The sequence below is a fragment of the Centruroides sculpturatus genome, unplaced genomic scaffold (genome assembly GCF_000671375.1).
Source record: "Centruroides sculpturatus isolate CEXI.00-Female unplaced genomic scaffold, Cexi_2.0 scaffold10, whole genome shotgun sequence".
Classification (NCBI taxonomy): Eukaryota; Metazoa; Arthropoda; class Arachnida; order Scorpiones; family Buthidae; genus Centruroides; species Centruroides sculpturatus.
In genome coordinates this window covers 768422-785719 of record NW_019384396.1, presented here as the reverse complement: position 1 = coordinate 785719, position 17298 = coordinate 768422, and the positions used below count along the sequence as shown (strand labels likewise).

General features: G+C 30.4%; 1 protein-coding gene across 1 annotated transcript in view; it reads left to right on the top strand.

The window, feature by feature from the left end:
* Positions 1-17298, top strand: part of LOC111618413 (protein FAM117B-like) — a 133392-nt gene that overhangs the window by 88675 nt on the left and 27419 nt on the right. Inside the window, exons 2-3 of the mRNA XM_023359947.1 lie at positions 5779-5936; positions 10877-10963. Coding sequence (XP_023215715.1) covers positions 5779-5936; positions 10877-10963 — 245 coding nt within the window. The remainder of the gene's footprint in view (positions 1-5778; positions 5937-10876; positions 10964-17298) is intronic.

Genomic DNA, 17298 nt, shown 5'->3' with positions numbered 1-17298 from the left:
ATGAAAATGAAAATTAATGAATACACTGTGTACAGTAATTTACCTGATAAGACAGACCTCAGAAAAATACTTTATGAGTGCTTTTATACTTTTATAAAGCTGTCTATAATGAAAATTAATTAACTAAGGATTTTTTTGCCCTGCCAGGGTGTGGCCGAGTTATCCGGAGTGCCGGGTTATCGAGAGCCGAGTTTTCGAGGTTCTACTGTACCATATTTAAATAAAAGAAAACTCACACTGCTTATTAAGGAAGCTAGGCCAGTTATTGGAAATGTTCTCAGCTTACCACATCCAATTAAATGAAAAGTATAACTGTGGTGGATCAGACTTGAGATCTTATCATAGAAGTACTCTTCACTTTAGTTCATTGTACTTAGCTGAAGCTGGCCAAACAATAGGCCAAAAATGTTTGTAATAAACTTTTCTTTTTTTCCTTAACAAGTATGGTTTCTTTTATCAAAACATTAGAAACAATTGCTGCATGTTTTGATAAAGCATCTCAAGCTTTCATCAAAATGAGTGCAGATCTGGATTTCTAATTTGAATCAACCTATGTGAATGATAAAAATAAACACATAGATTACTTATAAGGGGAGTTACAATGTGGTTCTCAGATTTCAATAATAATTTCTGTGTGAATAAGCCTTGATATTGATATGTATTATACCTGTATTGAGAAAAGGGAGAAAGCATGCTTCTCAAGTAGTTTCAAGAACAAAATTTTAAAAAATTCTATGTGGCATATGAGTAAGTTTTGTGAAACATTTCTCCAATGACTGCATGGCTCAACAGCAGCATGTCTGACTAATATTTACAGATGGTTGATTTATGTTACAATGAAAATTTTTTTTTAAATTAATGAAATTATAATACAAAATAATTGTAAATTACATGGGTTTATACATTTTGTCTATTTATTTTCCATTAAAAATATGTTTTTTTCTTTTTTGTAAATTTATTTTTGATATGTTAAAATACATTAGCAAGTTAAAATTATAACATTTATGTCACATCTGTTCAATTTGTTGTAAAAACTATGCAGTAAGATTTAAACTATGCATTTGAAATCTTTTAATGTACTTTTTAAAAATTGTAATTAGAATTTCATATATGCTACAATCAATTGCAGTCTTGTCTGGTAGAAGCTTGAAAAAAACAATTCCCTTAAAATCCCACTGAACAGAGAGCATCACTTTTTTTTTTTTTATGACTATCGGCTTTTGAAGTGCTTTGAGCCAGCTCATCTCTTCTACTCCATGATCGCTTGTGTTTAACTCTGTTATAAACAATCCATTTTTCATCACTAGTTATGATTCATTTCAAAAATGGATCATTTTCTTGACTTTTGAGAAGCAAATCACAGATGTTGATGCAACAGAGCAAATCTCTTTCTTTAAGAACATGTGGAACCCATATATAAAGCTTTGAAACAAAACCAAGTCATTTGAAGTGATCATAAATGGTTGAATTCGACAAATTTAATCTCTTAGTGATTTCTTGTGTTGTTATTTGGCAGTTTGCTTCAATCAATACCTTTATTTTGTCTCCATCAGCTTCAATTGGTCTTCCAGAAAGTGGTGCATCTTCAATATTGAAATTGCAGGAACAAAATTTTGCGAACCAGTTTTGGCATTGTTGTTCTGTCAATACATCTTCTACATATACATTGCACAATTTTTTTTTTGCTTGAGCAACATTCTTATCTTTTTGGTAATAAAAAAAGTAAAAGATGCCAAAAATGCTGCTTTTGATTTTCCATATTTGATGGGACACCAAAAAAACAACTGCAAAGAATCAAACAAAATTTTTTACAAATAAGCCTTGAAATGTCAGCTATCAAAATATATAATGTCAGTACAATGTACAATGAAATTGGTGGGTAAAAATACAACTAATACCTCTGCTGGTAAAAAACAAAATTACTTTCTGAACAACCCAATAATAATTATAAGAAAAAAGTTTTTAAAAATTTTTCAGTACTTAACAAATGCATCTATTGTCCCTAATTCTTACAGAATATTTCAGTAATAGAAGTACTACAAATATTTCTTCAGGAGGTAGTATCATTCTGCAGCCCATTAATATTTTAACATGACCCATAGTTTGAGAAATGCTGGTTTAGACCTCAAACAAGGTATTCCAATGAACAATGGGTATCCATAAAATAAAGAATGTTTGTGCATAGCACTCTGTAGAGGTAAATTACTGCCATTGATTCAAGGTCAATTTGTTCTCTGATGTGTTAGCATAATATGTGTAAAGTTTCAATAAATACAGGCTTATTGTTATCGTTTTGTCAAGGGTTAAAATGTGTACAAAAATTGAAAATCCCACCAAGTGCAAAGTGTTATTCATTTTCTAAATGCAAAGAAAGATCTGTTCTATAGAAATTCATAAACAAATCACAGTAGTGTATGGCAATCACATTATGAATGAAGCAAGTGTGAGAAAATGGTATTTAATGTTTAATCATGCAAGGTAACTTGGCAACCACACTAGATTGTGAATAATTTGTTGGAAAAGTAATTTGAATAAAATTGTGTAGAAATTATAATATTTTTTAATGTATATGAAAATCTTACAATCTAATTATATTATAAAAATTGCAAACAAGTCAAATTCATGTTTTTACTTTCCAACATTAGCTATATTATGACACAGAATTCATTATAACTAAGAACTATAAAATTTTATCAAGATTCTAAATTTTAAAATAATTTAAAGTTTCTAATTTAACAGATTTTTTTAAAAAGAAAAGTTAAATTTACATATGGACATCATCTCTGTTTAAAGATATAATATTTTAAAAAAAATTACCTATGCAAAACTATACATTACTAAAATTAAGATTTAAAACTATTACCATTCAAGATTAATTTAAATTCTCCTCACAACATTAACCTTCTGTTTTTTTTTTTTTTTAATGAATTGTTAAATTAGAAAATGTTAATTTTAAATTTTTAAAAATGTTTCATATTATATTTTTAGACTCCTGAAGAATGGGATGATATAGATGAGAAGAAAGGATTACAGAAGAAAAGCCCTATGTCAGCTTCAGATCAATTAGAAGTGAAGGTTAGTTATATTTATGTTTACTGTATTTATCAAATAATACTAAAATTTTTTCTTCTTCTCCTCCTCTTCCCTCTTTTTTGAAATATTATTGTACAGTAGAACCCCTATAACACGGTAGATACGTTCTGCTTTATAAGAATTTCACATTGTAGGAATCCTTAAATACATGAGCCAATCACAGCCCGACACGTGTGAAGTTTACAGACTATGGCTGTTTGAAAGGTTTTTTTCCATAAAATTAATCGATTCTAGACTAATTTGACTCAATATTTCCAAAAAATTGTAGGATTATTTACCGAGTGTGCACTGTTTGACGTCGCCATTGCTTAAGCTTGTTTTTGTCGCGGAGCAGCGCACCAATCGGCAACCATGATTTCTGATAAGTTATTTTTCTGCGAAAAATTTGCTGAACTTTTTTTTCTGCGAAAAATTTGCTGGACATCATTAATATAAATAATTTTTATGGCCGTTGAATAAGAAATGTTTCTTTCACAAGAAATGTATAAAATTACAGTGCTGTATTAGACTTACGGTACCTAATTTACATACTGTACAGATGATAGTAAACTCAACTTACTCGCGTGTAAGTAGTTTGGCTGCTCGTCTACTATTGGTCCAGATTTGACCAATCTTGTTGCGACACGAGTCGGCGATGATGTTTCATTGTGTTTTACGCATCCCTTTTAGCGTCTTTATACGAATACTGTCACAATTTTTTCACCGCATTATAGGAACCCGCGTTATAGGGGGTCTACTGTAATTATAAAGCCAAAAATTTGAGAATAATTTTTTTATAAACCCAAAGTAAACTACTACCCAATATATTCATATTGCCAAATGATCTATCAGTTTACCTGTCAGAACTATATTAAGGCTATATCAGACCAATTCTTTTTCCAGAATATTCTAAATTTAATTCTAATGGTTAAATTTATCAAGAGATGACAGCCTAACTACCTATCTCTAGCCAAATTGATTTGTATCTAATTAGTTCTTAGCCTTAGCTTGAAACATAATCCAGCAGATCATTTGGCAAAATAAACCCAAAACATAAAAAATCTATGTTGCATTTTTTTTCATTAATAATTTATACAAAATCTTGTGAAAATATAAGATAGAGATTTCTAAATATAAAATAAAATAAAAAACTCTTCAAACCTTTAACTGGAGTGCTTCTATTTTTAGAATTGCAGAATTGCGAACGTTTTCGTCGCCCCTCCTGGGCACTTCTTCAGGCTATAACGAATGGGCCTTTAATATTCAAATAAACATTCGATATGAATCTCTTCCGAATTCTATCATTTAAAATCGTTCCGAAGTTGTGTTGCGCATGTTCCATATTCATCCTTTTAAACGCTGTTATCTATCAAAATCTCTTCCGAATTCTATCTTTGTATTGCACATGCTCCATACTCATCTCTTTAAACGCTGTTATCTAGCAAAATCTTCCATGCTATCGATAGGGCCATTTCCTCTTTATAAATAATACACATACTTACATCTGCATACCGAAAACCTAGCACCTTCCCAACATATATTCCAAAAAGTTCGTGCGACCCTATCTCATACAAAATTGCCGCTTTCAGAGCATTAGTGAGAAGAGCACACACACACACACACTCCTCAACGCAACAAGCTCTAACAACAGAGCTCCAACATATAGGGGATATTGCTGTAGCTCAAGGATACAACAACACTCTAGTCAAAAATTTATCTAAAAGGTATGACGTTTACCAAAAAGCCATTGATCAGGCAGGGCCACCGTTGAATATACCTGATCAAGAAAAAGAGAGGATACCTATAACATATAATCCGATACTGAAATCAGTCTACAACATGTAAAGCCAAAGAAGAGACATAAATATAGCATACAGAAGGTGTCAAACTGTCTTCAGGATACTAGCTAATGGCAAAGACCGNTAACAAGAAAAATATTTTAATAAAATTAAATATATATCAAATATTTTTATGGAATTTTTTAACTCCTATCAACTCTATGAAACTTATAAACCATACCAGTAGGACAGTAGGTGCTCATGTGTTGGGTTAGGTTATGAATTTACTTTCAATCAGTATTGATAGGAGTAGCCAAATATATGTAGCTTGCAGATGGCTAACAGTCCAAAACTGGCCCTGCACATTTCATAGCCATTGATATATGTAACATTCCATTTTACAATCTTATTCTTTTTTTTTTTTAATATTACCTGAAGAAAGCCATTTAACATCACTGAAAATGTTAGTAAAGTTGTTATTGCTGGATATTTAAGTGTGAAAACATTTATTTCTTAATTCACATTTAGTTTATTCTGAATTTAGATCATAGTTTATATAGATCATATGTTTATTCTCAAGAATATTAAGAAATTTTATACTCAAGCATCCTCTATGTACTTTTTATATAATGATTGATTTATGACTAAATGGACTTAGGACTATCTGGCAGAACATAATCAAGTTGTAAGTTGAGTTGATGTACATCTCCATAAATTATATACACTGTTTGTGTATTTTATTTATCAAAAATATTCTAGTTAAATAATCTATTTATTGATTTCAGTATTAAAAATTTTAAATTTCTGCCTAAAGTAAGGTGTTTGTGAATACATTTAGTAATTATAGTTAACTTAAAAATAATAGACCATAAACACAAATTATACTTATTTTAAGATTTATATTTTTTAAATTTTATTTTTATCTTAGTGGAAAAAGCCAAAACTCTTAACTTGAAACCAGTAAATTCATCACCATACATTCGAAGAACTGCATCATTAGATGCTATTTATTTAGCTGGTCAGTGGCAGCAAGATGCCTTTTATTTCAGTCATTGTGGTAGATTGATGATGGACCGAGCTACACAGGTAATTTAAAATTTTCTTTAAGTAAAGTGAAGATTACTTTAATAATAATAAATAATAATTATATCTGTTCTCTTCCCAGAAATTTTTAATATCTGTGGGACAAGTATTATAAAAGTTTTTGTTGCATGGTATTTGGAAATACAATCACACACTTTCTCTTTTTTAAAACAAATATTTGTTTCTGGAGTCTGATCTATTATTTTGTGATTATCTTTTTTGTAGGTCTTTTTCAGTCTTCTTATGCACTTTGGCAATTTGTATTCTGTAATTCTTTCACATGATCATACTATATTAACTATCTTATTTTTATTTCATCAATAATTAATTTCTTTAAGCTGTGTCATAACTAGGCAGATACAATGTGTGCACAGGCACATACCCAGTATAAAGGAGGCCTTGAAATGGAGTACCAAAAAATGATGTTTATTATATTTTCATTTTTAAATTTTAAATTTTGTTGCCACGAGGGTCAATTTCATAATGTTTTTAGTTTAAAGGTAAAAATTAATCAACATTTCTATTGTATTTCTTTTCCCTCCTTAAAAGGTGGTAAAAATAGTCTTGAACAGGACATGTGAAAAATTAGTTATCATACTGCCTTTATGTTCAGCTTTTTTTCCATGCATAATATTCGATATGATCTCATTAGTGCATTCATTTTAACTCATTCTTTTTTTTTTTTTTCATGTTTTGCCTCAATAAAATACAGTAATATAATTTTCACTATGATTATATATTTCTTTCTTCTTTTGCATTTCATCATATTCCATTCAGATTTTTTTTTTGTTTTTACTATTTTTTGTTTTGCTACAATGTTTTTTTAAATCTCCCATCTTGATTTAATTTCACTCCCGTGTATTTGTAATGATGACATAGTGAATAATGTTCTGCACCCTTATGTAATGTAATACTGTACAACATTGCATTCTCTGTATAATAATGCATTTCACTATAACACAATTGGAGAATTGCAGCAATCCTCAGGCAGCAAGGTACTTAAATAACATAGTTTTATTCTAATGTGTTTGGAGAATTGTGGCAAGCATTGTATAACACAGTAGTTTTAAATTTTTATGGGAAAGCAGCTATGCAAAATAAAATTATTATAAAATCCTCACATATTTTATTATATTTTGGAAATAATATCTTCTGTGCTATTGAACTTAGGGCTTATTTGAGACTGTTAAAAAAGTATAACTTTGAAGGGTGCAGCTTGTGACATTTAAGGCTATTTCAGATTTTATTTGATCATTTTAAAATTTTACTGGATGTGTATTATATGTAAATTAACTTTGGAATTATATTAGATTGATGAATGCTTCTTTTGTATTCTTTGAAAAACTGAATGAAGAAAGAAATTCTCAAATTCAAGAATTTCTTCCTTCATACAGTTTAGCAGAGAATATATTAGCTTGATTTCATTATTGGAATTAAATTCCAACTCTAAAATATGGCTAATGAAAGTAAAAAAGCATCACTCAAAAAATATAAGTTATGAATTAAAAACTACAATAGAGATTCTATATAATTCTAATCAGATAAACAAATATTTGTAAATAAATACAATGAAACCTATTTAGTATTAATTTAGTAAAAGTATTCATTTTCAAAGAATTTCAAAATTTGAATCAAATATTATGTAAAATTTAAACATTCAATAGATGAAAAAGAACTGGTATCCAACTGTAATTTACATTATAAAAATGAATGAAAATTAGTACAGTAGAACCTCGAAAACTCGGCCTAATGTGGACCGAAGGGTGGCCGAGTTTGTGAAAGTGCCGGGTTATCGGGAATGGGGTTAAAAAAGGATCAGTATGCGTGTTTCCTCAGAAAATACTGTACTGTACTTGTATGTATTGTTTGCTTGAGAATACAACAGAGAATAAACTGCCCAAATACCCTTAAACAAAGGAAAAGTACGTACTTTATGAAGGCATAGAGCCTTTACTATATGAAAATGAAAATTAATGAATACACTGTGTACAGTAATTTACCTGATAAGACAGACCTCAGAAAAATACTTTATGAGTGCTTTTATACTTTTATAAAGCTGTCTATAATGAAAATTAATTAACTAAGGATTTTTTTGCCCTGCCAGGGTGTGGCCGAGTTATCCGGAGTGCCGGGTTATCGAGAGCCGAGTTTTCGAGGTTCTACTGTACCATATTTAAATAAAAGAAAACTCACACTGCTTATTAAGGAAGCTAGGCCAGTTATTGGAAATGTTCTCAGCTTACCACATCCAATTAAATGAAAAGTATAACTGTGGTGGATCAGACTTGAGATCTTATCATAGAAGTACTCTTCACTTTAGTTCATTGTACTTAGCTGAAGCTGGCCAAACAATAGGCCAAAAATGTTTGTAATAAACTTTTCTTTTTTTCCTTAACAAGTATGGTTTCTTTTATCAAAACATTAGAAACAATTGCTGCATGTTTTGATAAAGCATCTCAAGCTTTCATCAAAATGAGTGCAGATCTGGATTTCTAATTTGAATCAACCTATGTGAATGATAAAAATAAACACATAGATTACTTATAAGGGGAGTTACAATGTGGTTCTCAGATTTCAATAATAATTTCTGTGTGAATAAGCCTTGATATTGATATGTATTATACCTGTATTGAGAAAAGGGAGAAAGCATGCTTCTCAAGTAGTTTCAAGAACAAAATTTTAAAAAATTCTATGTGGCATATGAGTAAGTTTTGTGAAACATTTCTCCAATGACTGCATGGCTCAACAGCAGCATGTCTGACTAATATTTACAGATGGTTGATTTATGTTACAATGAAAATTTTTTTTTAAATTAATGAAATTATAATACAAAATAATTGTAAATTACATGGGTTTATACATTTTGTCTATTTATTTTCCATTAAAAATATGTTTTTTTCTTTTTTGTAAATTTATTTTTGATATGTTAAAATACATTAGCAAGTTAAAATTATAACATTTATGTCACATCTGTTCAATTTGTTGTAAAAACTATGCAGTAAGATTTAAACTATGCATTTGAAATCTTTTAATGTACTTTTTAAAAATTGTAATTAGAATTTCATATATGCTGCAATCAATTGCAGTCTTGTCTGGTAGAAGCTTGAAAAAAACAATTCCCTTAAAATCCCACTGAACAGAGAGCATCACTTTTTTTTTTTTTATGACTATCGGCTTTTGAAGTGCTTTGAGCCAGCTCATCTCTTCTACTCCATGATCGCTTGTGTTTAACTCTGTTATAAACAATCCATTTTTCATCACTAGTTATGATTCATTTCAAAAATGGATCATTTTCTTGACTTTTGAGAAGCAAATCACAGATGTTGATGCAACAGAGCAAATCTCTTTCTTTAAGAACATGTGGAACCCATATATAAAGCTTTGAAACAAAACCAAGTCATTTGAAGTGATCATAAATGGTTGAATTCGACAAATTTAATCTCTTAGTGATTTCTTGTGTTGTTATTTGGCAGTTTGCTTCAATCAATACCTTTATTTTGTCTCCATCAGCTTCAATTGGCCTTCCAGAAAGTGGTGCATCTTCAATATTGAAATTGCAGGAACAAAATTTTGCGAACCAGTTTTGGCATTGTTGTTCTGTCAATACATCTTCTACATATACATTGCACAATTTTTTTTTGCTTGAACAACATTCTTATCTTTTTGGTAATAAAAAAAGTAAAAGATGCCAAAAATGCTGCTTTTGATTTTCCATATTTGATGGGACACCAAAAAAACAACTGCAAAGAATCAAACAAAATTTTTTACAAATAAGCCTTGAAATGTCAGCTATCAAAATATATAATGTCAGTACAATGTACAATGAAATTGGTGGGTAAAAATACAACTAATACCTCTGCTGGTAAAAAACAAAATTACTTTCTGAACAACCCAATAATAATTATAAGAAAAAAGTTTTTAAAAATTTTTCAGTACTTAACAAATGCATCTATTGTCCCTAATTCTTACAGAATATTTCAGTAATAGAAGTACTACAAATATTTCTTCAGGAGGTAGTATCATTCTGCAGCCCATTAATATTTTAACATGACCCATAGTTTGAGAAATGCTGGTTTAGACCTCAAACAAGGTATTCCAATGAACAATGGGTATCCATAAAATAAAGAATGTTTGTGCATAGCACTCTGTAGAGGTAAATTACTGCCATTGATTCAAGGTCAATTTGTTCTCTGATGTGTTAGCATAATATGTGTAAAGTTTCAATAAATACAGGCTTATTGTTATCGTTTTGTCAAGGGTTAAAATGTGTACAAAAATTGAAAATCCCACCAAGTGCAAAGTGTTATTCATTTTCTAAATGCAAAGAAAGATCTGTTCTATAGAAATTCATAAACAAATCACAGTAGTGTATGGCAATCACATTATGAATGAAGCAAGTGTGAGAAAATGGTATTTAATGTTTAATCATGCAAGGTAACTTGGCAACCACACTAGATTGTGAATAATTTGTTGGAAAAGTAATTTGAATAAAATTGTGTAGAAATTATAATATTTTTTAATGTATATGAAAATCTTACAATCTAATTATATTATAAAAATTGCAAACAAGTCAAATTCATGTTTTTACTTTCCAACATTAGCTATATTATGACACAGAATTCATTATAACTAAGAACTATAAAATTTTATCAAGATTCTAAATTTTAAAATAATTTAAAGTTTCTAATTTAACAGATTTTTTTAAAAAGAAAAGTTAAATTTACATATGGACATCATCTCTGTTTAAAGATATAATATTTTAAAAAAAATTACCTATGCAAAACTATACATTACTAAAATTAAGATTTAAAACTATTACCATTCAAGATTAATTTAAATTCTCCTCACAACATTAACCTTCTGTTTTTTTTTTTTTTAATGAATTGTTAAATTAGAAAATGTTAATTTTAAATTTTTAAAAATGTTTCATATTATATTTTTAGACTCCTGAAGAATGGGATGATATAGATGAGAAGAAAGGATTACAGAAGAAAAGCCCTATGTCAGCTTCAGATCAATTAGAAGTGAAGGTTAGTTATATTTATGTTTACTGTATATATCAAATAATACTAAAATTTTTTCTTCTTCTCCTCCTCTTCCCTCTTTTTTGAAATATTATTGTACAGTAGAACCCCTATAACACGGTAGATACGTTCTGCTTTATAAGAATTTCACATTGTAGGAATCCTTAAATACATGAGCCAATCACAGCCCGACACGTGTGAAGTTTACAGACTATGGCTGTTTGAAAGGTTTTTTTCCATAAAATTAATCGATTCTAGACTAATTTGACTCAATATTTCCAAAAAATTGTAGGATTATTTACCGAGTGTGCACTGTTTGACGTCGCCATTGCTTAAGCTTGTTTTTGTCGCGGAGCAGCGCACCAATCGGCAACCATGATTTCTGATAAGTTATTTTTCTGCGAAAAATTTGCTGAACTTTTTTTTCTGCGAAAAATTTGCTGGACATCATTAATATAAATAATTTTTATGGCCGTTGAATAAGAAATGTTTCTTTCACAAGAAATGTATAAAATTACAGTGCTGTATTAGACTTACGGTACCTAATTTACATACTGTACAGATGATAGTAAACTCAACTTACTCGCGTGTAAGTAGTTTGGCTGCTCGTCTACTATTGGTCCAGATTTGACCAATCTTGTTGCGACACGAGTCGGCGATGATGTTTCATTGTGTTTTACGCATCCCTTTTAGCGTCTTTATACGAATACTGTCACAATTTTTTCACCGCATTATAGGAACCCGCGTTATAGGGGGTCTACTGTAATTATAAAGCCAAAAATTTGAGAATAATTTTTTTATAAACCCAAAGTAAACTACTACCCAATATATTCATATTGCCAAATGATCTATCAGTTTACCTGTCAGAACTATATTAAGGCTATATCAGACCAATTCTTTTTCCAGAATATTCTAAATTTAATTCTAATGGTTAAATTTATCAAGAGATGACAGCCTAACTACCTATCTCTAGCCAAATTGATTTGTATCTAATTAGTTCTTAGCCTTAGCTTGAAACATAATCCAGCAGATCATTTGGCAAAATAAACCCAAAACATAAAAAATCTATGTTGCATTTTTTTTCATTAATAATTTATACAAAATCTTGTGAAAATATAAGATAGAGATTTCTAAATATAAAATAAAATAAAAAACTCTTCAAACCTTTAACTGGAGTGCTTCTATTTTTAGAATTGCAGAATTGCGAACGTTTTCGTCGCCCCTCCTGGGCACTTCTTCAGGCTATAACGAATGGGCCTTTAATATTCAAATAAACATTCGATATGAATCTCTTCCGAATTCTATCATTTAAAATCGTTCCGAAGTTGTGTTGCGCATGTTCCATATTCATCCTTTTAAACGCTGTTATCTATCAAAATCTCTTCCGAATTCTATCTTTGTATTGCGCATGCTCCATACTCATCTCTTTAAACGCTGTTATCTAGCAAAATCTTCCATGCTATCGATAGGGCCATTTCCTCTTTATAATTAATACACATGCCGCTTCTTCCCGCCTTAAATATCTCCATGGCCTCTAGCCATTTTAGTTGTTGAGGGTTAGAGTTGGTTTTAATGATTTTTGCCACACACAGGTCCGCCGTTATTTCCTGTTCCGAAGCATATGTTGCCAGGGCTGTTGTGTATCTACCTTGCTGTATATCTGACTCATGTTCTTTTAACCTCACTTTTAATGAACGCTTCGTGGAACCAATATATGTCATTTGTCTATCATATCTTTTGTCTTCTAGCGGTACTGCGTATACTCCTGGGAGTCTTTCAGGGTTAGGCCGGTCTTTGCCATTAGCTAGTATCCTGAAGACAGTTTGACACCTTCTGTATGCTATATTTATGTCTCTTCTTTGGCCTAACATGTTGTAGACTGATTTCAGTATCGGATTATATGTTATAGGTATCCTCTCTTTTTCTTGATCAGGTATATTCAACGGTGGCCCTGCCTGATCAATGGCTTTTTGGTAAACGTCATACCTTTTAGATAAATTTTTGACTAGAGTGTTGTTGTATCCTTGAGCTACAGCAATATCCCCTATATGTTGGAGCTCTGTTGTTAGAGCTTGTTGCGTTGAGGAGTGTGTGTGTGTGTGTGCTCTTCTCACTAATGCTCTGAAAGCGGCAATTTTGTATGAGATAGGGTCGCACGAACTTTTTGGAATATATGTTGGGAAGGTGCTAGGTTTTCGGTATGCAGATGTAAGTATGTGTATTATTTATAAAGAGGAAATGGCCCTATCGATAGCATGGAAGATTTTGCTAGATAACAGCGTTTAAAGAGATGAGTATGGAGCATGTGCAATACAAAGATAGAATTCGGAAGAGATTTTGATAGATAACAGCTTTTAAAAGGATGAATATGGAACATGCGCAACACAACTTCGGAACGATTTTAAATGATAGAATTCGGAAGAGATTCATATCGAATGTTTATTTGAATATTAAAGGCCCATTCGTTACAGCCTGAAGAAGTGCCCAGGAGGGGCGACGAAAACGTTCGTAATTCTGCAATTCTAAAAATAGAAGCACTCCAGTTAAAGGTTTGAAGAGTTTTTTATTTTATTTAATTTAAACACCGGTGTGTAGAGAGATTGTATTTCTAAATATTTATATTTGAAAATTGTGATCTTATTATTATCCCAATTTTCTATTTCTTTTTTATCCAATAAGAATAGTTGCAAGATGAAAAAGTTATAGACAGCTCCCTTTGATAGTAAGTGCACTGTCTGTTGGAAGAAAAGACCTATTTTAATATGAAAAATTGCACATTCTATTCAGCATTGTCACTCTTATCATATGTTGAAATAAAATATGAGATACACACAAAAAAAATAAACACTACACTTATCAAGGAGTTCATTTTTATTAAAGATGAAATGTTTTTTGAGACTATCTGTCTTAGTTTTCAGTTTTTTAAATCAAACATCAGAACATGCCAGTATCCTAAACCATTGTTTATCCTAGAGTGGAGGATACATTCAAATTTGAAGATCTTACAAATATTCATAAATCATTCAAAATGGTAAATTAAATTAAAACACAAAAAAACTGTTAAAAGTCCTTTAGATAACAACAACAACCACCTGAAGTTTAACTGTAATCCTGCTACTAATACTAAAATAGAGACCACATTAGTTTTTGATGGACAGGAAATAAACTTATGCACAGTACATACAGTAAAAATAAACAACTAATGTAATAAAATATAACAAAAATGTAGAAAAATGATACTACATCATAAATGAGAACTTATTCTATCTGCCTGATTTTTCTTCTTCTTTACAAGAACAACCAGACCCAGAGGTCTAGGTCAGCATTTTTTATTTGAATATTCAGAAGGAATTCAGTCAAGGTACTATGACTGACTCCTCGGTGATTCTTATTGGTAAGTTCTTTGTCTCAAGAACAATCACCTTAGCTTAATGCCATCTAGATGTATTGAACATGTGAACCATTACCTCCTCCACCAATGATGCCTTTACATTACCCTGTTTTTGGATCAACCCTGTACTTGCCTATGCTAGTTCTCAAAGTGTGAAAAGTACTGCCTTATGTATCACCTCTTATGCAAATGCCTGATATTCAGTTATGGCAACTGGAATCTTGTACACTACATATCTTTGGGTCATTGTTCTCCTCATTTTTAACTAAGTCATGTATTGACAATGGGCAAATAGTGAGTATACAAATCTGATTACATTTGAGGTGATTATGCAACATTCTTGATAGAATTAAGACCTGTTATTCATATTGAAATTTTTATCTGAGTTGCATATTCTTGTATATCACATGTGTTAGGTCAGGTTTAAGCTCCTTTAATCTGAATTGCATATTCTTACATATATCACATTCTCCAAATTAGTAAATAGTTTAGGAGGCTATCCAAAGAAACAGACCACTTCCTTAAGGTAATGAATCTCGTTAGATAGGACCTCACTGAAGGAAAACTAAATAAAAGCCAACAGATCAAAAAACAGAGCACAGCAATCTTGTATCTAAACAGGTTCCAAGAATGGAAATGTATATAGGACAGGATGGACAGCAGCCAGCTTCCTATACACTACCATCTTAACTTGATTATCTTCAACTATGATACAAATATTCAAAAAGTGAACTGAGCTCCTGAGCTTACTCTACCTCAAGTGTATGAGTGTATGTCAATCTTGTTTTGATTGATTGATTTCATAAATGCTTTATACATTTCCGTGCCCTTTCATATAATAAGTATATCATCAATGTACTGTACATGGCTGTAATGTAATTGCTCTAGGTTTTAAAACTGGTCTTGACAAATGTCAAACATAACTCTGCTAATTCACTAGCCACCAGGGACCCAATTTGAGCCCCTCTTGTTTGGGAGGAAAATTTTCAATTCAAATGTAAAATAGTTATATGACTATATGCACATAATCTGATATGCTCCTATCCCATTTATCTTTCATTGAATTGTATGGCTTAAATAGCCTCCAGTTTGAGCAAGGGAAACAAATTCTTTTTCTTTGTTGAGTTGTTTTATTGTACTCAAAAGAAAGTTGTCTTTAAAGCTAAATAGTTTGGTCAGATATGATTATTTTATTTTTGTTTTTTATGCAATATTGTCGCACAGTATTTGATATCAGTGTAACCAAGACATAGAATGTCATCTCTCAGTAGGGAGTGAGGATATCACCTTGTCCTATAAACATGTAGCATTTTATAATGATTTTCATAATATTACATAAATAAAACATTAGCTGAATCAATGCACAATTAAAAATGAACTACAAAAGTAGAAAATGTAAGTAAATAAGCATTAAATGAAAGTACTTTCATAATAAATATCGTATTTTTGCAGAATGATTAGCATGCTGCATATAACTGGGGGAGATTAGCATGCCAGCAATCCATGGGTTTTTGGCTTGCCAGTTAAACTGCAACTAAAAGATAAAATTAATCAGATCAAACGAAACTAGTTGTTAATTAAATGTTAAAGAAAACATTCTTTTGAGTACAATAAAATAACAACATTGTAATTTGACTGACTTAAAATCAGGAAGATAGTTTTCCTTTACAATGTAATAAAACAATTAATGGCTTATTATTATTATTATTATTATTATTATTATTATTATTAGTAGTAGTAGTAGTAGTAGTAGTAGTAGTAGTAGTAGTAGTAGTAGTAGTAGTAGTAGTAGTAGTTAGTCAGTCAGTGTGGGCTGCATTGACCATCTACCCTGACCTTAAAAAATAACACCTTCTCAAATTTCACTCAGAGTGAATGTTAATAGGTGTAAGTAGAGATAATTTACAGCAGTTTCTGAAATTTAATATGTTTATTTTTGCACTTTTGAATCAAGTTACAATAAAATAAACATAAAAAAGCATTTTTTTAATCTACATTTACCAGCTCTCATTTCTACATAGATAAAAAGCCAAAACAACCCCAAGAAGGTATGATGGAAACTAGAAGAAGTCCATATATCACCTTCCTTTTTAAAAATTTCTTTTTAAAAATTTGTATTTTTAACTGGATGTATTTTTGTGTTTTTGAAAGGACTTTTTAGCCGCCAGTAGCCTAAAATAGAAGGTCAGTCGCCAAGAATGTAGTCTGGAATATGAAGATAATAAATGGTGGTTCCTTTTTTTGGAAGGACTTTGTCTTCAGATATTTAAATAAAACAAGCACTTTTGGCATTCCACAAGTATTTTACATCATTAGAAAGCAGACAAAATGAAGAAATTAAACATATAATTGTAGTTCTTGATGTAATGCTGACAGTTTCACAGTTTTAGAATAAAAGTCATTTATTTTTATATGATGTAACTCATTTGTTTTTTTAATGCACCCTCTGGAGAGAGATGTATAACTTAATTTAAACCAGCCTTCCCCAGATAGACCGGCATGCCAGACAATCCATGAAAATACAATATATTCAGAAAGAAGAAAGAACATTATGTATAAACTGAAATCATTTACTTTGGAAATTGAAAAAATATATTGGTTGGATTTAGGAAGAGTGCACATAGAAGATGAATACCAAAATTCTCACTTTTTGTTTTAATCTGTATTGTGTGTCTAAATCAGTGTACTGCAATAATAGCACAATAATAATACAGTAGAGTGTCGATTTTCCGAAAGTCAATCATTGAAAGAATTCCAGTCGGCAAATTTAAATTTTCGCCAGTGCTGTGGCGCTTCAATCTTTGGCTATGTCTTGGGTTACTCAAATATTTTACGTTTTTGATACTAAATTAACATCTGAAGTATAATTTTTTATTATTTTTATATTTTTAAATATATTTATTTTGTTTGTACAAAATAAAAAAATAATTTTTAACGATACAATAGTCTT